The 24,451-nt window shown below is 39.5% G+C and overlaps 1 protein-coding gene across 2 annotated transcripts in view; it reads right to left on the bottom strand.

Moving 5' to 3' along the window:
* Window positions 1-24,451, bottom strand: part of Sclt1 (sodium channel and clathrin linker 1) — a 46,354-nt gene that overhangs the window by 17,072 nt on the left and 4,831 nt on the right. Inside the window, exons 3-15 of one of the 2 annotated variants that reach the window (XM_048333741.1) lie at window positions 23,379-23,437; window positions 22,581-22,653; window positions 19,440-19,495; window positions 17,908-18,043; window positions 15,698-15,820; window positions 12,872-12,919; window positions 11,052-11,122; window positions 8,673-8,763; window positions 7,934-8,025; window positions 6,730-6,907; window positions 6,414-6,512; window positions 1,894-1,965; window positions 859-933 (exon numbers count right to left, since the gene is read on the bottom strand). In XM_048333741.1, the coding sequence (XP_048189698.1) occupies window positions 859-933; window positions 1,894-1,965; window positions 6,414-6,512; window positions 6,730-6,907; window positions 7,934-8,025; window positions 8,673-8,763; window positions 11,052-11,122; window positions 12,872-12,919; window positions 15,698-15,820; window positions 17,908-18,043; window positions 19,440-19,495; window positions 22,581-22,653; window positions 23,379-23,437 (1,173 nt within the window). Of the gene's footprint in view, window positions 1-858; window positions 934-1,893; window positions 1,966-6,413; window positions 6,513-6,729; window positions 6,923-7,933; window positions 8,026-8,672; window positions 8,764-11,051; window positions 11,123-12,871; window positions 12,920-15,697; window positions 15,821-17,907; window positions 18,044-19,439; window positions 19,496-22,580; window positions 22,654-23,378; window positions 23,438-24,451 lie in introns of both variants that reach the window. The other variant, XM_048333742.1, reaches the window with a different exon arrangement.

Genomic DNA, 24,451 nt, shown 5'->3' with positions numbered 1-24,451 from the left:
TGAGCCACAGTGAAGCCAGGGCAGAAATGTCTACAGAGAATTCGTCTCCAATGAATGAGCAATCATGTAAGGCGTGGTACCAGAAAACGAACAACCATAAACAAACAAAACACAAAACCAATAAAAGCAGGAGCCATTCTTGGTTGAGCATCCTTCAATTCTCTAATGAGACATTCAAAAATAAAGAACTGCTTGCAAATGACCCCTGAGATGTCTCTGAACACCTGGGTCATGTTCAGCTGGGATGGAGGTCTTTACAACCATGACAACAATTTACAGATGGCCCGACCCCAGTGAGAGCTGGTCTCACACTCAAAAAGAAAAATCAAATTTATTATTAAGATGTTTTTGCTTGGGACCAGCTATACCCACCAGTAATCCTAACTACTCAGGAGGCTGAGACCTGAGGGCCACAGTTAGAAGCCAGCCCAGGCAGGAAATGAGACCCTCATCTCCATTTAACCACCATTCTACCATTTGAGCCACGGCTCAAGTGCTAGTCATGAGCAAAAAAATTCAGGGATAGCACCCAGGCCCTGAGTTTAAGCCACAGGACTTTGTTTTCATGAATATGGTTATTCTTGTAAAGAAATGTACTCAGGTAATGCTATTATTCAACTGTAGACTGAACGCATTCCAAAAACGAGTCTGATCAAAGTACATTTTATGCATATATGGACATGTATAACTAGTTGATGCTAATAAGTGTTTAAAAAAAAAGAGAAAGAAAATAGGAAACACTCACCAAGAGCACCCTTATAAATTTAAGGGTGCTGGCAGACAGTGTGATGAGAGCAGACAGTGATTCTGAATATCTGCACTTGGTTTTAGGTAGTTACGTTTGCTTTTCCTTTTTACCTTTTCTAGTTCTTCTTCCACAGCCTTTTTCCCCCGAATGACTCGTTCGATTTGTTCTTGTTTTTCATCGCATTCCTATGAATTCAAGTCATAATGCAAACAAACACACTTGGTAAAGCTTTAATAAAGACAGGAGAAACGGAGAAGTAAAATGATCACAGTAAAATAACACAGTTACCTGGTCAACAAGGTAGTGATAGAGTGATAGAGCTACCTATACCAGGCCACCAGAAATGTCCCCAAGGATTTGTAACGACACAGGCTGGATAGTGACTCAAGGGAAACACATGGCTTAAACAAGCACACCAACAGCCATAAAAGTACTAACATGTTTTATTAGCATGGGCATAAAGCAAAGATTTTGTGTTGAAAAAGTTTTATTTTGTGGCCTCGTGCCTTGGCTTTTTTGCTCAAGGCTGGTGCTCTGCCAGTTGAGCCATGCCTCTGCTTCTGGCTTTTGGTGATTAAGAGATAAATGTTTCTCAAGATTTTCTGCCCCGGCTGAATGCTTAGATCTTAGCCTCCCGAGTAGCTAGGGTTACAGGTGTGAACCACTGGTGCTTGACTGCTTAAAATGTTTTAATCAGCAAATTGAAGAAATATATATCAACTAATCAATCAAATTTAGCATTTTGCTAATGATACTAAAACCTAAAAATCATTCCAGTGAATAGTTCTTCACAATTATTTGTTCTTCTGTACTTATTTCTGAGAATGAGTACAACTATTTCTCTTTACTCGTTGTGGCTCGAGCTCTGGATGAGCCTGCCTTGCTGAAAACTATACTACTGATGTTATGCAAGTGTCTTTTCCAGTCTTTATAGAAAAAGTCTGTTTAATGTCATGTAATTTTTTTTCTTTTTGGTCTACAAGCCTGCAGAAGACATCTCTCTGGATTTGCATTTTCCTAGCACCAGACACAGGTCATGGCTTTATAAACACACTCTGTGAATGAATGAATGCCCGCTAGCATACAGCCTGACCTTGAATGAGCAATATTTGGAGGAAATATTCATAGTTAGTCTTCTAGCATACCATCCGAAGAGCTGAGAGTTCTTCCATTACTTGAGAAATCTGTACTTCACAGAGTTTTTTTGTACTTTCAACCTGAAAATTAAGATTTTTTACATTTAGATGAAGAGTGAAGATGATTAGTATCTGATAAAAATTTAGGATATTTTTATTAAGCTTGAAATTTTCAGGACATAAAAGAAAGTAAGAATTGTCCTGAGCTGGGTATTACCTCCGCAATTCCAACTCAGGAGATGGATGCAGGATGGTCTACAATGTAAGACTGTGTTTGAGACAAAAACAAAATGAAAATAAAACAACCAAAAACAAGCAAACAAGATTTGTCATGAGAAGGGAAGGAGCAAGCACAGATGCCACATCTGGGTTGTTAAATCTGGCTTCAGTACCCCTTGCGTTAGAAAATGAAATCTGTTTACAAATGGGATCTTTCTGCTGATATTTTTCCACTATTAGAAACAAAGACTAAGACAATCTTCAATAATTTAAATTATTAAGGTCTTTAAAAACAATAAGGTCATAACCTAGTAGCATAAAGAGAAATAAGAGTGATAAAAATGCCATCTTGGGAAGTCCCATCTGGCTGAGTAGGGGGCAGGGGGTTTTCTGTCCATTCCTGGATAGGCAGCCTGTGTTGGCATGCTTCATGCAGGCTCTGTCTACGTGTGAGGAAAGGTGGGAGCTTGCAGGGCCTTGACCAGCACTCAGAACTGCTGAAGAGGACAGGGCAGGCGCACTGCAAAAATGCCACCACCAACTCCGAGGCACTTGGGTTTGACAAGAGACCCGAGACCCTTTTCAGAATCCCATTATGTGTCTTGGAGTTACACACATTTCTTTTAAGGGACTCTGTTCTAAAAATTATTTAAACACCTTTGAAAACAGTACCATTTATATGCTCAGTATATTTTGAAGAATTAACACACATCTTGTTAGAATGGCTATGTCAACCATCCTTTCTAACAGCTTGGTCTTGCTTTGTAAAGGTCTGAGAAATGTTGTTTGTATACATCAGACTTCTAGGATCAAAAAGTCTTTGGGAATTTTCTAGTACCATATAAAAAGAATTTTTTTTTTTTTTTGGCAGTTGTGGGGCTTGAACTCAGGGCCTGGGTGCTGTCCCTGAGCCTTTTGCTCAAAGGTAGTAAGTACTCTAATACTTTGAGCTATAGCTCCACGTTCTGTTTTTGATAACTGGAGGTAAGAGTCTCTCAGGGACTTTTCTCCCCAGTTGGCTTTGAACCTTAATCCTCTGATCTCAGCCTGAGTAGCTAGGATTACACATGTGAGCCACCAGTGCCTGGTTATGGTTCTTTTTTTTTTAAATGTTAAGCAAACTTGTCAGAGCTTTATTGAATAAGCAACAAGCAGACAGACAAGCAGACAAGCAAAAAGGCTCTAAAAATCTTTTAAAAATACAATGTAGGGGAGAGGAAAAGTGGAAGAAAAACAAGGGAGGGGGTAACAATGTTGGACAAGAAATGTACTCATTACCTTACATATGTAACTGTAACCCCTCTGTATATCACCTTGACAATAAAATAAAAAAAAACAACACAATGTAAACTTTCTTTAGAACATGTACAACATTGCTGTTAACTTTATATGGTTAATTAATATGAACTTTTTGAAGGCCTACCAAAAATTACATGTGGCACAATCTTAGACTCTAATTTAGGTTATAATCTGGTGCAGAGTTTTGTTATAAACTAAGGAGCAGGACAGTAAGGATCAGTCTGTTCTGTGTATGGGTCAGCAGGAAGACCACAGCACCTTCTGAGGATCCTGGAAGTAGGTTCAGATTGCTCTGTGTATTACTTCCTGAATTCTCAGGGCAACCCGGAGAGGTTTCTGATATCTCTGTCACAGGTGACAAAAACTGAGCAGTGTCATTTGGATCTGGAATGTCCCTTACAACCTGTGTGGGCAAGGCTTGGTCCCCAGCAAGGCGCTCACTAATGGGAGCTCCGGGAACCGTTCAGCAGTGCGCACGATGGGCTGTGTTCTGTTCACTCAGGACATGCAACTGAAGGGGACAGAGGGAGCCCAGCTTGTCTCTCTTCCCAGTCACAAGGAAAGTGGCTTTGCTCTGCTGGGGGCTCCTGCCTCATGACAGGCCTACAAGGTGTGTGTGTGTGAAACGGGTCGTGGACTGGAACCTCTTGAGTCCATGAACCAAAATAAACCTTTTGTCTTTTTAAGTTAATCATCTCACATATTTGCTAGAGTGATGCTGGAGAATTCAGTTGAATTAAAAGTACTCATAAATTTTGTGGGGACTGAAGTACTCATAAATTTGGGGGGACTGGGCTGAAATGTGCCTAGGGTTAGTATCTGATGAAACACATCTGAAAACTCCATGTTATGTGAGCAAATACAGTTGCTGGTGAGGTGGTTCACAGTGGCTGGGCTCTGAAGTATATACAGTGGTACAGCCCCTCTCTTGCCCTGCCCCTCATTTTTTTCTACAGACACTTCATTCCTTAATTTTGTGAGTAGTAAGGATAATTATCAACCAAATAGGAAGGCAAATTAGCAGGGAATAGAAAAGGCTGATGTTGCCATTCATGATTTAAAATCAAGTAAAAATGTTTTACTTCTTAGCAAATTTGGTATCTTTTAAGAGCTACATAAGGAATAAGCTATTTCCATACTCAGAAAATAAGCTTTGTCATATATTTGTTCAATTTGTAGCCAGAACAGAAATATGTGAAAATATGTTAATTATATTTAGTCAATAAAAATAAACACAAACATCAAGCCAGAAGGGCAGGATACACAGAAGCCAAGGGAACACAAGAGAAAGGGACCAGATGGACAGAAGCCAGAGGAATACAAAAGAAAAGGAACAGATATTCTGACCTTCAGATGCCATCGCAAAGCTAGTGGCAAACGATTCAAAACAACACGCAAACAAGCCAGGCTCAGAGTGTGGCTCACATGGTATAAGTGGTAGAGTACCAGCCAAGCAAGCAAACTGAGCAAGTGCTAGGCCTGAGTTCAAACCCCACTTTCCCATTACTGGTATGTATGCATAAGTAAATTAACTCATCTTGGCCTAGTCCAAAGTAAAGCCTTGGCCTTCTTCTAACCCTATTGACATGGGCAGTATATGTGCACACTGTTACACTATTTACACTAGAAAACATACGGCAACAATACTTAGCAACAAGAAATTCCCAGCCCCATTGCAATCTTGTAATATCAATGAAATACAACCTATTTTAACTAAAATGCCATACGTGGACAATGGATGTGATAATTTCTAAGAAATACCTCCCCAGGCAGAAACAAATAGCAGATTTTTTTGAACAAAACAATATAAGCAGTGTACAGTAGCTTTTTAACAATGAAATCTCTACCAATTAGCTGTGTAGGAGAAAGCAAACAGGTTAACTTCATTGTGTTAGACGGTCATTACTGAAAAATAGTTTTAGATTTTAGTCCACTTAGAAAAGAAATAATCATAGAAAAATACAGGTATAAAAAAAAACCACTGTCTAGTGAAAAGCTATACACAGCATACTCACTGTCCTATAAGAGTTCATTTTAAAGGAAAGAAACATTGGCTTTTCACCATTTTCATTAATTTTCCACAGTCTTTATGAATGTATACACAAATATTTCAAAGTATTTCTTCAGTATTCATTCTTTAGTTAGGACTAAGCTTTAACTTTAGTATAATTAAAACCCCTTATGAGCCGGGCACTGGTGGTTCATGCCTGTAATCCTAGCTACTCAGGAATCTAAGATCTAAGGATTGTGGTTCAAAGCCTGCTCAGGCAGGAAAGTCTGTGAGACTCATCTCTAACTTTTTTTCTTATTTCTTGTCAAAGTGATGTACAGAGAGGTTACTGTTTCATACATGAGGCCTTGGGTACATTTCTTATACTGTTTGTTACCTCCTCCCTCATTCCCTCCTCCCCCTCCCCCTTTCCCTCTCCCTCTCTAAGTTGTTAAGTTGGTTTACACCAAATGATTTTGCAAGTATTGCTTTTGGAGTCATTTGTCTTTTTATCCTGTGTCTCTCGATTTTGATATTCCCTTTCACTTCCCTAGTTCTAATACCAGTATATACAGTACCTAGTGTACTAGGATAAGATACAGTGATAGTGAGGGTACAACCACAGGAAGGGGATACAAGAGGATCATCAACAATAGAAGCTACGGTTTCACATGGCATGTGGAAAGTAATTACAACAGTGATATAACAGTCGTTTCCATACATGGAGTTCATTCACTTAGCATCATCTTCTGTGTTTATAAGGGCATAGCTATTGGGCTCTTGTGATCCTCTGCTGTGACTAGCCTAAACCTGTGCTAATTATTCCCTATGAGGGAGACCATAGAGTCCATGTTTCTTTGGGTCTGGCTCATTACCAGAAGTGGAGTGGTGGCTCAAAGTGGTAGAGCATTAGCCTTGAACACAAGAGCCCACAGACAGTGCCCAGCCCTTGAGTTCAACCTCTTTGACGAACCAACCTCCCTCCTCATCTTGTCCAAAACAAAAAACCAAAAACCCTTACATCTTCCTTGGACTTCAAGGCACTATCTTGTATCAGCTGACAAATTGTTTTTTTCATTTTCTCTATCTCTTCTTCTTTTTGTTTATCCTTGAGCAGCGCCTTTAGAATCAGAGATCACACTATTATTTGTAAAGCCAACAGGTCAAAACTCCACTCACTTTCTGTAAAGTGAACATCTTATTCTGAATTTCTAAAAGTTAAAATATTGCAAAAATCATGAGTAGTACTTATTTCTCCTAACTTCATCTACTCTTGTTGTAATTAAAAATGTATTCTTTTTCTTTGACATTTATTTCAAGACATGCACCAGCCTCACCTGGTCTCTTTTAAGGTGAGCTTCGTCTAAGAGTTTCATGCTGTCTCTAACTCTTGCCGCAGCTGCATAGTTCTCTTTCTCCAGCGCAGTGCACCTTGCTTGCAGCTCTCTGGCCACTCTTTCCAGACGTGCTTTTTCTGTTTTTAGTTCCTTGGCTTCTTGGGATGTCACAGAAAACCTAGAAACAATCATACTGTGAAAGTCCATTTTTTTTTTTTTTGGCCTGGGCTTTGGACTCAGGGCCTGAGCACTGTCCCTGGCTTGTTTTTGCTCAAGGCTAGCACTCTGCCACTTGAGCCACAGCGCCACTTCTGGCCATTTTCTGTATATGTGGTGCTGGGGAATTGAACCTAGGACCTCCTGTATATGGCCACTAGGCCATATCCCCAGCCCGAAAGTCCAATATTTTTAAATGGAAGGAGAAAGGCAAGTGTCAAGGATTTTTTTTTAATAGGAATTGGTATTACACCACTAAATTTTACCTTTGATCTTGCTATACGTCAGTAAAGTACCTTCTGTCATATCCATTTTAGAAAATAATACATGTATATTTGATTTTTAAAAAATCATAAGAACATTGGGGATGAAGCTAGGCCTAGCTATTCTGACATTAATTATGTAAGGCAGTATTATAAAGCAAGTCCTTAAAGTTTGTTTTGCATTATATGGCCTTTTATTATGATTTTCTTTTTTGTTGGATGCCTTTTCCTACCTTGTACCCAGGTAAGCCATGCTAAATTATGAATGCATATCTCAACATTCTTGTCTATGCTCATATAATTATGTACATACACACACACACACACACACACACACACACACTCAGAATGTAACATCTATCTGTAATTCTTCTTGGCAGTACTGGAGTTTGAATTCAGGGTTTTGTTCTTGCTTTGCTGGTGTTCAACCACTTGACCCTGATGGTTTTGGAGATGAAGTCTCTTAGACTTTTCTGCACAGCTGGCTTCAAAATACAATCCTCAAGATCCTAATTTCCTCAGCAGCTAGGAGCATAAGTATGAATCACCAGCTTATTCATAATTTTTTAAACAGGAATTTAAGGAGTTACAAAAATTAAAATCATCTTCTGTACCTTACTCATTCAGTATCAAACTAACATCGACAAGTCTTTCCCCAGTCTGATAGGCGTGACCTCAAACATTTTGAAGAATAAAGATCAAGCTAGAAGTATTTACCACCTTACTTTGATTCTAATATTTTAATGCTAGACTGTAGTTGCTGTGAGAATCTTTCTGATGCTTCCTCTCTTTCTCGGGCAGATGCCATATCCTCCTCCTAGAAAACAGAGAAAATAGAAACTCTTTTCTATTTCTGAAGTATGTGAAGATCTAAAACATGACTCTGCAGCACTAAAAGACAGTCATACTAGATGGGAATGCTGCTAGAATTCTAATATATATGCTCAAAGAAGTGGTACTCCCCCTAAACTAACAACTCAAGTCTTTTATTTACAATTATTTTGGAGTGCGTTTCAGAGTTCAAAAAATTATTCAATTTTCATAACTCTTATTTACAGAAGAGTTCAAAAGAATCACTCTATTATGCCAACAAATACTTCAGTAAATAGTATAAACTCCCAAGTGCTTCTGTCTCATCTGCATATAACCAGTTACATAAAACCCAATCCTCATATGTATTTTAATAATGATAATATTATTATTAACAGTTAATATAATATATATTATTATCTAATAATAGTATTAGAGTGACTGGTGTTTTCTTTAACTAGGCTAAACTGAATGCAAAGAAAGATTCTTCATAAAGTTGTTTTCAATATTATAATTGCTGTCATACTTTCATACTTTATATTCAAGGAAAAATAATTATTTTTTAATATCTTTAATTTCTAATCCCCAATAAGTCAGCAGCAAATTATGTGGAGCACGAAGCCCCAGCTTACAAATCTTAAAACTACAAAGTACCTTTTTGTGCATCTGACCATGCAGCTGCTCCGTCACTGTAGTTAACTCTTCAACTTTGGCTGCTGCAACTCTCAGATCCAACTTGGATTGCCTAGAAAGAATGGATGCAAGACAATATAGCAAGCAAATAGAAACCGAAAGGAAGCAGGAGTTAGCTACATGCGTATCTAAGAAAGTTGTCACTGTATGCCAGTGAAGGATGACCCACAGGAAAATGTGGTGATTATAATTCACACGCATCAAATGTTGTGCCCAATTTAATAAAAATAAAACTAGACATAAAGGTACAGACTGCTCTCATTCGTTTATAATCTTCAGCAGAGTGGCCAGTTCCTCTTTTTCTTTTTAAATTTTTAAAATTATTTATTTATTGTCAAAGTGATGTACAGAGAGGGGTTACAGTTTCATACGTAAGGCAATGAGTACATTTCTTATCAACCTTGTTTCCTCCTCCATTTTTCTCCCACCTTCCTACTTCCCCAACCCCCTCCTTGCCCCCCATGAGTTGTAGTTGGATTACGGCATAAATTTTTGTAAGTATCGCTGTTGCATTGGTTGTCTTTTATCCTTTGTCTCTCCATTTTGATGTTCCACTTCCCCTCCCTAGTTCCAATACACATATATACAATACCCAGGGTACTCAAATCACTAACAGTGCAGGTCCTCTTTTTCCTCAGAGGCCCCCTGCCTTTGCCCACAGGACCAAGACAGAAACGTTGACTTGGTATACATTAAGCCAAACTGGTGATAAAGGGAAGACCAGGCCTCTACGATGCTTCTGGTATTACTCGGAAACATGGTCTTTGCAGATGTAATTAGGGTACAGATCTCAGGTTCCAAATGGGCTCTAAAACAACTAGCATGCTTATAATCAAAGGAGACATGTATAGAAGGACAGAGAAGAATCTATACAAAGAAAGATGACAGCAACTGGAGTTGTGCTGCCACAAGCTAAACACACCAAAAGCTAATGATGTAAGAAAAGATTCTTTTTTGTTGTTGTTGTCAGTCATGAGACTTGAACTCTGGATGCTGTCCCTGATGTCCTATTGCTCACGGCGAGGGCTTTACCACTTTGAGCCACAGCGCCATTTCTGGTTTTCTGGTGGTTAATTTGGAGGGAAGAGTCTCATGGGCTTTGTTGCCGGGCTGGCTCTGAACTGTAATTCCCAGATCTCGGCCTCCTGAATAGTTAAAGTTACAGGTGTGAGCCATCAGCGTCTGGCAAGAAAGATTCTTATACCAAAAATTTTGCACTGATACTTCAATTTTATATTTCTAGTTTCCAGAATTAATAGAAAAAAAATTCTACCAAGTCATTTGCTCTGCATTTATAATGGTTTGACATTTGAAATGGATATGAATTCATCAGAAATTTCAAATTTTGAGTGTTTCGTGGCTGCATATAGCCTAATGCTCTATGTTGACAATGGATGGTATGATCAGCAACCACAAGTCTTGCAATGATGGGGCAAGTAGTGACACGCCACAATGCATGTGCTGCAGCCCTGAGATCACGCAAGCAGTGACACGCCACAGTGCATGTGGTGCAGCCTTGAGATCACGCAAGCAGTGACATGCCACAGTGCATGTGGTGCAGCCTTGAGATCACGTGAGCCCTGACACGCCACGGTGCATGTGCTGCAGCCTTGAGATCACGCAAGCAGTGACATGCCACAGTGCATGGGCTGCAGCCTTGAGATCACGTGAGCCCTGACACGCCACAGTGCATGTGCTGCAGCCTTGCGATCACACTAGCCCTGACACACCACAGTGCATGTGCTGCAGCCTTGAGATCACGCAAGCCCTGACACACCACAGTGCATGGGCTGCAGCCTTGATATCATGCAAGCATAGACACAGCACAGTGCAGCCTTGCTGTTCAGTAGGTCAGGTATGCTATGTGCACTTTGGATTTAGGGGATTTTCAAATTAACGATGGTTTGTGATACAAGTCCCCTAAAAGATGAGGAGCATTTACATTATTTTCTTTCCCTGTCTCACTCAGTTCCCCGCTTCCCTTCCAGTATACCTTGTCATTACCTCTTAGACAAATAGCATGTTTTGGAGCTCAGTTTCTCAGGGTCTGCTTATACAGAAGCCCAAGGAAAGATATTTAATTGTGACATGTCCTCTTTGTGTACAATGTTTCTTCTATACAACTGGACAACTGGCTTTACTATCATGATGCACTCCTACAATTATATAATTGCCTTCTGACTTACTTAATTTCAGTATTTTCCCACCGGAGATGATCAAATGTACAGAACAGTACTGACAGAGGCATAATAAAAGCGAGAAAGGAAAAAGCCCATTTGAAAAATTATGGCATTATTGGTTCCCCTAAATAAAAATAGCAAAATTAATTTTTGAAAATACCTAAATTGTTTTCGGAGCTGCTGGATTTCCACATTTTGGTTAGCTATTGCTTTCAGGAAGTGTTGGCTAGCCTGCAATAAGAAAACAAATATGGTATTAGAATTGTCTTTAAAAGAATAGCCATAAGGCATCTAGGTACAAAGAAAGGGAAGCAAGATTCATGATTGTGATTGCTCTTGAAGGAAAAAATGTAGCCCTGGCCTTTTCTCACACCTTCAGATGTTTTGGTGCAAACTAGCTGTATACAATTAGCTTACCTTAATTTCTTGAAAATGATTCCAAAAGCAGTTCCAAAACCCTTTAGTTTTTAGTGGTTTCTTTTTATATTCTAATGAGAAGACCCTGGGCTCTGGCAAAGCCTGCCAAAGGGTGAGCACTTAGAGGAAAGGACCATGTGATCAGAAGGCTGGAATTCTCAAGTTTTCCACCTCTCCTCCAGCGGTCAGTGATTTAATCCATCACATGTACATAACAAACATCTCCATAAAAAAAAATCAAACACAAAATGAATGGAGTTTGGTGTGTCAAAGAAAACTAGATGGTTCCACTTCTGCGTGGGCCTCAATCACAAACCCAAGGGCAAGTGGTATTGCCCCAAGTGCCAGGGCAAGCGAGAAAACCACGGACAAGGCGTTGGAGAAGTCCAAAAGGGAGCGAGCCTACAAGTAGCTCGTGGCCCTGCCGTGCCATGTGCGCTGCACTGCGAGGGGAGGGGAGGGGAGGGGAGGGGAGGGGAGGGGAGGGGAGGGGAGGGGAAAGGAGGGGAAAGGAGGGGAAAGGAGGGGAGGGGAAAGGAGGGGAGGGGAGGGGAGGGGAGGAGAGAGGGACTCTCGGTCCCTGGCCCTGCTGCCGGCTGAGGCCTGGGCCGCTGCCAGGTGAAGGCATTGGCAGCATTAACAGTGACAGTGAGTGGTTCACAGTCTGTGTCTCCGTGGGAATACGCATGCGGGGAGACTGGTCTGGGGTCGACATTTTAGAACTGAAAACAGAGGTTTGAATGAAAGAATTCATCGAGTCTCAGCCAGACGCCTGGGGTGGGGAGGGACTTGGAAGCAACCTAACAAATTAAATGTGGAAAGACAAAAAAAAGAAAACTAGATAACTTACTTAAAAAATTAATTTTATCATCAAGGTGATGTATGGAGATTACAGTGATACTTACTTTTGATGACACAACTCTACTGTCAAAGACATGCTTTGGTACTTGTAAGGATTAGCAGAGAAACTAAGTAAAGTATGAGAGAATGACTGTACTCACTGTCATAATTCTATTAATCCACAATGAGTACAAATGAAATTCTGATAAGGTGAAAAAATGAAAGGTAAAAGAATAAAAGGTAAACAGAAATGGGAGGGTGAATTAAATGTTTTGAGAAATTATAGGGAAATTCACATGTACTAATGTTATTACTGATGGTTAATTAACTATTTGTTCTTAGTTTCAGGTCTGAGAAATAAACGACTTATTCATTAAACACACTTACACTATTCTTATATATGTGTGCAGGATGAAACAACAAGAATAAGAGTATATTCTACTGCTAAGGAGCTCAAGGTCTGCATTTCTCTCAGGAGATCTTTAGCAAGGGCCTCAACAGGATTTTCAGATGAGATGTTGGATTTTCAAATGTGTTAGTAACTTTCCACAATGTACTGTGACTGTCATGTTACTGAGAATGTAAAAGATAATGAGACAGAGAACTGCCTACCTACTGTGGTTTCATACATGCTTTGCTGCTGTTGATGTAAATCAGCACAATATCTGCAATGACAATTCCTAGTTTACATAAGTAAGTAAAATAAATGGTATGGTCACTTACCATTTCTATGTTCTTAACAGCATGAAGATTTTGGGTCAGCTGTTGATCCTAGTGAGGAGAGAGGTATTAGTAGCACTTTGATTGCAATCTATATTTAACAAACAAACTCAACACCAAATTCTGTTTGTTCTACTATGTTGAGAACTAAGTCACAGAACACAAAAACATTTTTAAATAATTAAAAACTTAAGGAGGGGCTGGGGATATAGCCTAGTGGCAAGAGTGCCTGCCTCGGATACACGAGGCCCTAGGTTCGATTCCCCAGCACCACATATACAGAAAACGGCCAGAAGCGGCGCTGTGGCTCAAGTGGCAGAGTGCTAGCCTTGAGCGGGAAGAAGCCAGGGACAGTGCTCAGGCCCTGAGTCCAAGGCCCAGGACTGGCCGAAAAAAAAAACAAAAAAACTTAAGGAGAAAATGTTGGTACTGATCTATGTATCACTTTATGTACAATCATTATTTCTAGCAACCAAACCATTAGTACATATTTTTTAAGAAAGCTATATATTATCAAAGGTTACCTGTGATTACAAATTTGAAATGCTACAGGGTGCGGAGTCTTTTCCTGCCAAAGGCCATTTGGATATTTATCATTACAGACAAAATGATCAATTCAGGCCAAGAAGCTGCAGGCAGCCAATGAGAGGCATTATGTGTCTATGTGATCATGTACCAGATGCTGCCTATAGGCTGTATGTTACCCACCCCTAGATATGGGGGTGAAATAGGAGCTCAATGCTTTTTAAAGAATCCTCCTGCCCCACCAGTTCAACATTGTTTAATTAGTTGTTGTGTTTCTTTTAAAAAGTATCTGTGAAAATAAAAGCTAAGAGGCTGTTCACAAGCTGAATAACTCATGGGCTTAGTTATTAACCTAAATAAGAAAATAGCCCTAAAGACCTTAACTCTTTATTTTTTTCCTTTTGGAGGTACAAGGATTTGAACTTAGGGCCTGTGCTTGCTAGAGAGGCACTCTGCCATCATGCCAACCCCTTTTCGTTTTAGTTATTTCTCAGGCAAAGCTCTCTTTATGCTCAGGCTAGCCCTAAGTACCAACCTCTTAATGCTTCCCTTAGTCACTGGGATGGAAAGCACACAGTACTGTACTAAGCCACTGTGCTTCTCCTATAGCTTGGGGTGAGAGATAAGCTAACTACTGTGCCCAGCCAGGAACTTCTCAGGGGCAGAAGTTCTATACGCTAAATTACATGTGAGTTATTTCAAACCAGAGCATGTATTGGAAAATCACTGCAAGGCATCATACAAGCACTTTTCTGACTTCCTGAGGTAAAAATTTCAACCACAAGGAGAATAATAGTATTGTCAACTGGAATTTGAAGTTCATGAATAAGAACTAGAGAGTTATAATTGCCAAATTATATGAACAGCTGTTTCTCAAGATGCAGAGAAAAGGGGACAGAATTGGAATTAGTCTAACCAAGGCATTTAGCAGTAAAAGAATCAATGGAAGAATAAAAACAAATTTATCAATAGAATGGGGAGCCTTGTGAGGTTCAGGAGTTGTTGTTCATAGACATGTAAAGAAAAAAAACAGGGCTGGGGATATAGCCTAGTGGCAAGAGTGCCTGCCTCGGATACACGAGGCCCTAGGTTCAATTCCCCAGCACCACATATACAGAAAACGGCCAGAAGCGGCGCTGTGGCTCAAGTGGCAGAGTGCTAGCCTTGAGTGGGAAGAAGCCAGGGACAGTGCTCAGGCCCTGAGTCCAAGGCCCACGACTGGCCAAAAAAAAAAAAAAAAAAAAAAGAAAAAGAAAGAAAAAAAACAGGTGTTGAGAGGACATCAATGTCTCTTTGGAAAGAAAGAAGCTGTCAGTGGCCAGCCATTATGATCTCTAGCTACAGCAAAACTCTGTTCCACCATATTTATGACATCTACTTTAAGAATGTAAACATTTTTACTTCATATAGTGTTGTCACTATGTGAGCAAGTTTCTTGGCTAGACAAAGCTTGATGAACAATTTTGTTTCAAAACAGCAGGAAATCAAATAAATAAAAGCTCTGGGGGATCATTTATACAAACAATCTTATAGTTTCTCTATGAACTAAATACAGCTTTCACTGCTAGTCACATTATAAACAAAATGTGTTTTGCTTATCTGTTTAAGATAATTATCTGGGGCTGGGAGTGTGGCTTAGGGGCAGAGTGCTTGCCTAGCATGAATGAAGCCCTGGGTCCAATGCCTCAGTTCCACATAAACAGAAAAAGCTAGAAGTGGTGCTGTGGCTCAAGTGGCAGAGTGCTAGCCTTAAGCAAAAAGAAGCCAGGGACAGTGCTTAGGCCTGGAGTTTAGACCCCAGGACGTAAAAAAAAAAAAAAAAAATTATCTGTTTAAGAGATCTACTTATTTTTAACATTAAAAAACATGGTAGAGGCTAGAGGCATGGCTCAAGTGGTACAACATTAGCTGAACAAGCAAGCAAAGCAAATGCAAGGCCCTGAAGTCAAACTTCAGTATCACTGAAAGAAGAGAAAAAGAAAAACAAAAACAAATACCTCAAAGCAGTTTGGTGCCAATGTCTCATGCCTATAATGCTAGCTACTCAAGAGGCTAAAAAACATGTGAAGGACACAGTTCAAGGCCAGGCTGGGAGGAAAGACTCCATCTCCAACTAACTACCACAAAGGTAGGCTAGGGGATGGCTTACGTGGTAGAGCATGAGCAAGTAAGCTGAGCAAGCATTTGGCCCTGAGCTCAAGTCCTAGTACTAACAAAAAAAATATTAGGCACTTCTTTCTAAAGTATCTTCCTCAGAATGCACTCCTTACTGCTATCTAAGACAATCAGTGATTTCAGGGTTACCTGTTGTTTCTGGCTTTCGACTGCACCCATCTGGGCCTTGGTCACACATTCCTGGTGATGCTCCTGCAGCGTGTTCAGTTCCTGTAAGGCAGCCTGCCACAGCCCCACAACACAGTCCTTTTCCTGCAAAACAACACATGGTGACCTACCAAGGACTAGCCCGCTTTTAGGTCACAGTGCAAATAGCCTGTATTCTTCTATAAGTGAGTTCTTGTGAAATCACAAAGTGAAAACAGAACCTATGTGAAAAAGTCATCTGGTTTAATGGTGGCAATAGCTTCTGAGAAACGCAGTTAGGCAATTTCCTTCCACGTGAGACTCATGATGAAGTGTCTTTACGGAAAGGACAGCGGTTATGTGGTCGTTAGCTGACACTGACACACAGGGCCCATCACACAGCAGTCCATCCATGCGTAACACATCACTGCACCTGACTGTGGTAGTTCAACATCTCCGATGACCTGAAACTATACTAACAACGATTCAGAGAACATACCTAAAGAAATTGCCTTTTTAGTCAGATTCACAACTAAATGGAGAAACTTTATCAGAGATACAGAAAAAAAATCACTCTACCTGTTCCACAAGAAAGTATAGGCCTCAGAAACCACTGAAAAAAGGTTCCCCAGGAAACACAGAATATTTTTCCCCTTTGTAAAACTAGTAAGTATTCACTGCAGAAAGTTAGAAAAATAAGAGAAGAAATTAAGAACGACTGTAACTTCAACATCTGATAATAAACATTGATGCCATGTGGATATAATCATTGTCATATTGTTAATTCTCCTCATGTTTATAAATTCTTACAAATCTAAGTCAGGTAGAGTTTCATAATTTTTTATTTGTTTATTTTTGGTTCAGTGATGGGGCTTCAATGCACGGTCTGGGCGCTGTCCCTGAGCTTTGTCTGCTCAAGGCTAGCACGCTACCACTTGAGCCACTTGTTTTCAGGTGGTCTCACAGACTTTCCTGCCCAGGCTGGCTTTGAACCATAATCCTCAGATCTCAGCCTCCTGAGTAGCCAAGATCACAGGCATGAGCCTTGGCTCATAATTGTTTTTCCTTTCAACAAAACTTAAAACCAAACAAAGCATAGGAAACATAATAGTGTGTGTTTATATCATATCTTTTCATTGATACTTTCTAAGGAGAATTTTTCTCAAAATTTACTTTACATACCTTTTACATGTAATTTTAATTCTTAGTTTCTGGTCTTGCTGTTTGGTAATGATGATAAAGATAAAAATATTGGTAAGTTCATTAACTAAAACAGATGCACATCATTATGGTAAGTGATTTCGATGGATTTTTTAATCACTAGGAGGAAGTTTACCAGAACTTGAAAGAAACAGAAGTGAAGACATTTGATCTCAGCGCCATCACATCTCTCCCAAGAGCTTGTGTGTTCCAAAAAGAACCAACTTTTCCTTTTTCCATTCAGTTTAAGCACAGTGCTTGTCCAGGGACCAAATAAATACACATGCAATGAATGAAGACTGCCAAATGCCTGACCTTAGTCATGCCAGGGCAGTCCCTGGGGTTTGGTCCCTATTTCATTTCTTCCCACTCCAGGATACCAAAGGCTGCAGGTGTTCAAGTCCCTTGTATACAGGGGACAGGGGAAATGTATTTGTGCATCACCTACCTGTGTTGTGCTATATACTTCAAAGCATTTATACATTGTATATACATTGTACTGAATATAATATAAATCGTACGTGAATACTGTGCACACCATACTACTTAGAGAATAATGATAATAGTCTGCATATGGTCTAAGTAGATGTAATATTTTTTGTATGTTATGGGGCTTGAACCTGGGCCTAGGTGCTGTCCTTGAGCTCTTTTTACTCAAGGCTAGCACTCTACTACTTTGAATCACAGTGCCACTTCGGGTTTTCTGATGGTTAACTGGAGATAAGACTCTCATCCTTCCCAGGATGGCTTGGAAGCACGATCCTCAGATCTCAGCTTCCTGAGTAGCTAGAATTATAGGCATGAGCTCAAGGACACTGCCCAGACCCTGAGTTCAAGCCTCAAGACTGGCAAGGAAAAAAAAAAAAAAAGAAACAATTATAAATTGCTCCTAGTTTACAACCTAGTTTTTAAACTTATTTACCTAATTTTTAAATTCTTTACATTATACATTACATTCTGTCCTCATAAGCAGCGATAAAGCATGTCTGACTTAGGAAGTCACACTTACTTACCTGATTGGCTAGCTGCAGCTGCTCTTGAAGGCTGCTGACCACTTGCTCATCTGTGTACACTTCCTTTCCCATCTCTGAGTCGAAGGGAAGGGCCTCCAATTGCTTCTCAACGACGTCTTTTAGCTCACCATGCAACCTTGCAATATTAGCATAAGAATTTAAACCCATCTTAGTAACAGTGGTTACTCTTTTGGGTTAATTAAAACAACTTTTGGATTAAAAATGGTTCTTTATGCAAAGTCATTCTTTCTCCCTCCCCCCTTTTTTAGTACTACTACTGAGGCTTGAACTCTATCTAGGTCTTGAGCTCTTGGCTTTTTTGAAGAAGGCTGATACTCTGCCATTTGAGCAACACCTCCGTGTATAGCTGTTTTCTGGTTGAGATAAATGTTTCCAGAATTTGTCATTCCTGGCTGTCTCTGAATTTTTAATTCTCATTAGAGACTGTGCTATGTGAATAAATAGGCCAACAATTTCAAACCCATTAAAATGGTAATTTTTATATCCATCATAGTTTGTCATACAAAGGCAAAATTACAATTGGGCACAGTATCTCACACATATAATTCAAACTTCTCGAAAGGATCACAGTTCAAGATCAGCCCAGGTAGAAACTGAGCAAGCCTTCATCTCAATAAACAAGGCAGAGTGGTGGCTCCATTGTGTTTCACAAAATTTACATTCTTATTACAGTTAAGCAGAAGAGAACAAAATAGTTGCTGGTTAGGAAATCAAGACTATTACATATTTTCTTCTTTAAAATATCTTCATGAGAACTTGACCATAATTCTGAAAGCCTTTAATCATAACGGTAATTATAGATATTTCAAATTTAAACTACAATCCCCTGCCAAGCAAGGAGATACAACTCTAAAAGACTTTTAATTTACAGTGATATAAACATAAAAGAATTTCAAAATATTGAAATCACTCATTTAACAAGTAGAAAGTATTACTTATAGTCTATAAATTGCAAGATGTAAACTACAAAGGAAATCAGATCCATCTGCTAAAATATTTACGAGAGATCTATTGATACTACATATTTCCTTTGAAATTAGAAAAATTCAATCTTCTAGGACAATTCAAACATTTAGGACGTGTTTTCAAATATTTCAGAAACAACTCTCCAGTAATGGAGACCCATGTATTAGTGATAGTCTCAGCTTGTAGGGTGGTACATTGTCAAGTCTGCATTCCATTAGTATGCTCCCTAAGATCCATATATATTCCACACCACATCAGTTTCTGTCAATATCTACAGTATTTACTATGCAGTCTATTCCCAGCCATTGCTTTTCCTTTACAGTCAGTACTATGAAAAAGGTGCTGGCATCTCCAATTTATAAACACAGAAACTAAGCAGAAAGACGTTAAACATGTCTGTTCTGTCACATGTACTGAAGCCAGGAGTCAAACAGAAAACTCAGACCCTAGAGTCCACACCGTGACCAAGTAGGTTATAAATATCAAACACAAAAGTTACCTAAAACCACCAAAAAAGCAAAGAAATCAATAGCAAACTGATTTACCTTTCATTTTCCTTAATGACATTTTCAAGTTGTAATTTCATCTCACCCATTTGTTGCTGAAAGAGTAAAATACAAGAACAGCAATACTCCACTCAGTCCATTTACACGCAGGCAGACTTTATGACAGTATATACACAGAAAAGAAGGAATTACTTATTACTTTTAACTAACACTATTACATATAGAGAGCTTAGTAATATATAGGACATAAAATATTCATCTTGAAGAGACAAAGTATTTTATGTAAAAGATTAGGAAATATTTATGAATGTAGTTGCTAAAATTACAGCTACAAACGCAGATAATATATCTCAATATGATATTGTAACAAACACCAGATGATTCCTGTATCTTTTTAATTTCTTTTTCAGTACTGAGGTTTGAACTCAGGGTCTTACATTTGCTAGGCAGGTGCTCTACCTCTGAGCCACACTTCCAGTTGATTCCTGTTATCTTCAATGTATATCCTAATTAATTCTCCTAATTAATAATCCTAATTAAGTTAGGTGAATCCCATATAAATGAGTGGTATTTCAATGGGTAAAATCATAATGGTAGGGCTGGGGATATGGCCTAGTGGCAAGAGTGCCTGCCTCGGATACATGAGGCCCTAGGTTCGATTCCCCAGCACCACATATACAGAAAAACAGCCAGAAGCGGCGCTGTGGCTCAAGTGGCAGAGTGCTAGCCTTGAGCGGGAAGAAGCCAGGGACAGTGCTCAGGCCCTGAGTCCAAGGCCCAGGACTGGCCAAAAAAAAAAAAAAAATCATAATGGTAAAAGAAAAAAAAAAACATGTCTTCTTTAGCAGTTACTTATTAACCTTTTATTCACTACCTTTATTGTCTATACTTTTTGCCCTGCACAAGGTTTTATGGTAAATAGTCAGTGCCACTTCAAATTCCAAAGAAAAATGTGGCCTAGTGGCAAGAGTGCTTGCCTTGTATACATGAGGCCCTGGGTTCGATTCCCCAGCACCATATATACAGAAAACGGCCAGAAGTGGTGCTGTGGCTCAAGTGGCAGAGTGCTAGCCTTGAGCAAAAAGAAGCCAGGGACAGTGCTCAGGCCCTGAGTCCAAGGCCCAGGACTGGCAAAAAAAAAAAAAGGCAAAGATAAGTAGTTCTCAGTAAGAGTAGATGGATGAGTGAAGAGCAAGAAGGAGGTCGTGTACAATAACCTTGAACAGGAGTGCCATCAACCCTGATGTGCCCATTTGTCTTGATTGTGCACCTTGGGCTAAAGGAGAAGAGCCAAGCCTGGGGAGGATTTGGCAAGCCATAGGTGGAACCGGCAGTTCTCCAAGTCCATTTTTCTCCCTTTCAACCCGAGACGCTCAAGGCGGCTTGGATGGGAAATCACGAATGGCCAATTTTAACTACACAGTTGGCATGAACGTTGATTCCCTCCCAGGTCTCTCCTACGCCTGCATCACAATCAAACCAAAATGAATTAATTTACCATTAGACAATTAAGCACTAACTATGCATGGAGTGATGCGGTGAGATAAAATTAGAAAAGGCAGGTGCAGGATCCTGAATGCCATAAGAAGTTTGGGTATTATTGTGGCAATGATCTTCATCCACTTTATGATTTGATAAAATGATTTTAAAAGTTATAAAAAGTTTACCTTGAAAAGTATTCTTTACTTTCAAATATTAAATAGTACATAGATATATTCCATAACTAAAATCAAAGTTGGAGCACAACAGTCTAATGAAAAATCCTTTACTGTAAAATATGGTTTGGAAAAAGTGAAGTCTACATAGTACTCTCACATCACCACAATTGTCCCTAATATTTACATTTCAAGCAGAAAATTGTTCATATAGAGAAATGCAGCAATATTTTCCTTGCTTTGAGGTATCCTATTTCTCAACCAAGTCAGTAAGTTGTTAGAATGAGTTTTACTAATTAACATCTAAGCGAGCAACTCCTCCTGGAAGTAGCTATCAAACATCTTTTTTTCCCTCTCTAAAAGAAGTAACAAGTGTTGTCAGAAACTCAGCTTTTTATTGGTTTGTTCTGCAAATTGTACATGCAGGAAGAATGAGGATAACACACCAGGTCTGAAAGGACCGGAGATCCTTTATGTAAGGTTCTTGGAAAAGGAATCCTGCTGAAGGGGGGAAATGAAGAGCCAGACTTTGAAGTCAGGCCCCACTTTACCACGCGAACCCCACTTTACCACGTAAACCTGAGATAAGCAGGCCCTGTGAGCAAACCCAGGACAAGCTTATTACGGCCCAGCTGGTCGAGAACTCTAACGACTGGGAATGCTTAACTCTAACCACCCCTAGAATGCCTCGAGCCCCGAGCCAATCAGATTTGTACTTGTAATCTTGCTTGCTTAAACACCTGATTGCTGTAACTTTTGTCTTTTGCCTTTATAAGCTCTGTGTAATCGCAGCTGGGGGCTGCCTCCTAACCTCCACTGGTGGGTAGGACAAGGCCCGGGCAGCGGCCCCGCTTGAATAAAGTCTTGCCTTGCTATTGCATTTTGGAAGGTCTGAGTCTCGGTGGCCTTCTTGGTGGTCGTTTCGCGACTTGGCACAGCACTGCCACATGGTTCAGGCAGACGAGTTTATTGGGGAGAGAGCAAACTGCCAGCCCTCACAAGATGGTGGCATGGGGGGACAGGGGAAGGAAGAAGAGAGAAAGAGAGCAAGAGAGAAAAGGAAAGAGAAGGAGACTGTGTTGAGCCGGATTATATAAGGAAAGGTAGGAGGTATGGCCAGGTGGATTGGACATGATCTCAGAGAAGGAGGAGGTAACTCTCTCCAGGTGTGCCAGTTACCTAGCTTACTCAGGTACTGGGTGCAGACAAACAGGTGGGGGGGCATCTGCATGGAGCCCTCCCAGGGGTGGACCTTACCATTTAGAGAAGAAAAGAAAACAGATATAAGCAAAGAAAAATGTAATTAAGAGATTCTTCTGCATATTTAAGAGAAGCTTCTGCCAGAACAAGAAAATACCAAACTAAAATAATAAAACTAAGGATAATCTTTAAACACACACACATGCTTATAAATTAAGCAAACGTTTTCAAGTCATCAATTCATTATGCTTTAAAAAATTAAGGGCCTATATTACTTTTCCTTCTCATAATAAAATGTAGAAGTTTAATAACTATGATATTGTACCTGATAATATTTTAGCTGTTCATTTAATGCTTCCAGATGTTTATCATACTCAGTAATAAGAAGAGCTAGAAAGCTGAAGGAAACAATACAGAATTAAAAACACAGCATATTTAGTTCCATTCAGTTTAAGCATATAACAAGTGAAAAAATTTCACATAAAATTACTAATGTATAACAGTAAGTATTTTGCCTTTCTCCCAAGTTGATATTTGTGTGCCTGTATGTGCACACTGGGGCTTCAACTCAGGGCTTCCAGAGCTTGCTGGGCTTTTTCTGCTTACTGACAGTGCACTACCACTGGAGCCCTGCCTCTACTCTAGCATTTTGGAGATGGAGTCTTCTAGAGCTAGTCTCAAACTGCATTCTTCCAGGTCGTAGCTTTCTGAGGAGCTATGATTACATGCATGAGCCACTGATTATCAGCTTTAAGCACACACTTTTTTAATTGTAGCACAATTAATATACTGGTGGGAAATGTCTTGGTTGTGTGTACGCAGCAGAGTAGGATGGTTTGAGCATTGCAGGATACTTAATAGTACGTAGCCTCTACTCCCTAACACTCCAGTAGCAACCTCACTCTCCACAGATTTTGTCGTAGCAAATGGTTTCCAGGTATTACTGTGTCTCTTGCGGGATTGGAAAAAGTCAACACTGCGACCCACTTTTACAGACACTACGGTATTTTCTTATGAATTAAACATTTTAAAAAGCTTTTAAGCTAAACTACAGATTATGATATTATGGGAATTCTTTCATTGATAATATAACTAAGAAAATAATGCTTTGGTAATACTTTACCTTTGATCAACTACCGAATTTACTAATGTGTCGTCTCCATCTCCTTTGAGGACAGCGTTCTAGAACAGAAAAATGTATTTTAAAATGTTTTCCATGATTCTAGCTAAAATTGACAGTGGTTTAAAATTAAGAACAATTCAAAATTTTATATTATAAATTGTAATGATATAATTCAAGATGAGAAACAGAAAAAAATCACCTTTATGGATCTGAAATGCATTTGGTAAATATAACACGCTCATGGTAAATTAGAAATATGAAGAAATGAGCTACAGGCATGGCTCACATGGTAGAAATATGAAGAATTTTTCTTCATTTTATATTGTTCATCTGGACTGTTCAATGTATTTGCCCATTGATTAATTGGATAATTGGCTTTTTGGTATTTAGTTTTTTTAGTTGTTTATGCACTCTGGTAATTAATCTGTGCCAGATAAATAGCTGTCAAATTTTTTCTCCTACTCTGTAAGCTGTCCCTTCATGCTAATAATGGTTTTCTTTGCTGTTCAGAAGCTCTAGTTTGATGCAATTCCCATCTGTAGATCCTTGCTCTTATTGCAGAGCTACTGAAGTTCTATTCAGGAAGTTCTTGCCTATGTCTGTCTTTCAGTGTTTTTTCTTTGCTTTCCTGTACTAGTTTCAAAACTTCAGGCATTACATTAAGGCCTTGGATCCCATTCTAAACTGGTTTTAGTACAGTGTGAGAATAATCTAGTTTGTCTTCTACTTGTAGATATTCATTTTCTCAGCACCACTGTTGACTAAGTTATTTTTCTCCTATGTAGGCTGTTGGCTCCTTTGTCAAAATTCTGATGTCGGAAATGGTGTGGCTCATCTCTGGATCTTCTGTTCTATTCCACTGGTCTACATGTCTGTTTTTGTGCCAATAGTATGCTGTTTTATTACTATGGTTCTGTCGTATATTTGAAGTCAGATACTGTGTTAGCTTTAGCACTGTTCTTTTTTGCTCAGGATTGCTTTGGCTCTTCAGGGTCTTTTGTGCTTCCATATGAATTTTAGGTTTGATTTTTCTACCAGTGTGAAGTTCACTTGGGTTTTGATGGAGATGGAAA

This window comes from Perognathus longimembris, chromosome 24 (assembly GCF_023159225.1).
Source record: "Perognathus longimembris pacificus isolate PPM17 chromosome 24, ASM2315922v1, whole genome shotgun sequence".
Classification (NCBI taxonomy): Eukaryota; Metazoa; Chordata; class Mammalia; order Rodentia; family Heteromyidae; genus Perognathus; species Perognathus longimembris.
Note: the sequence above shows the minus strand (reverse complement) of the source record. Positions and strands in the feature narration are given on the sequence as shown.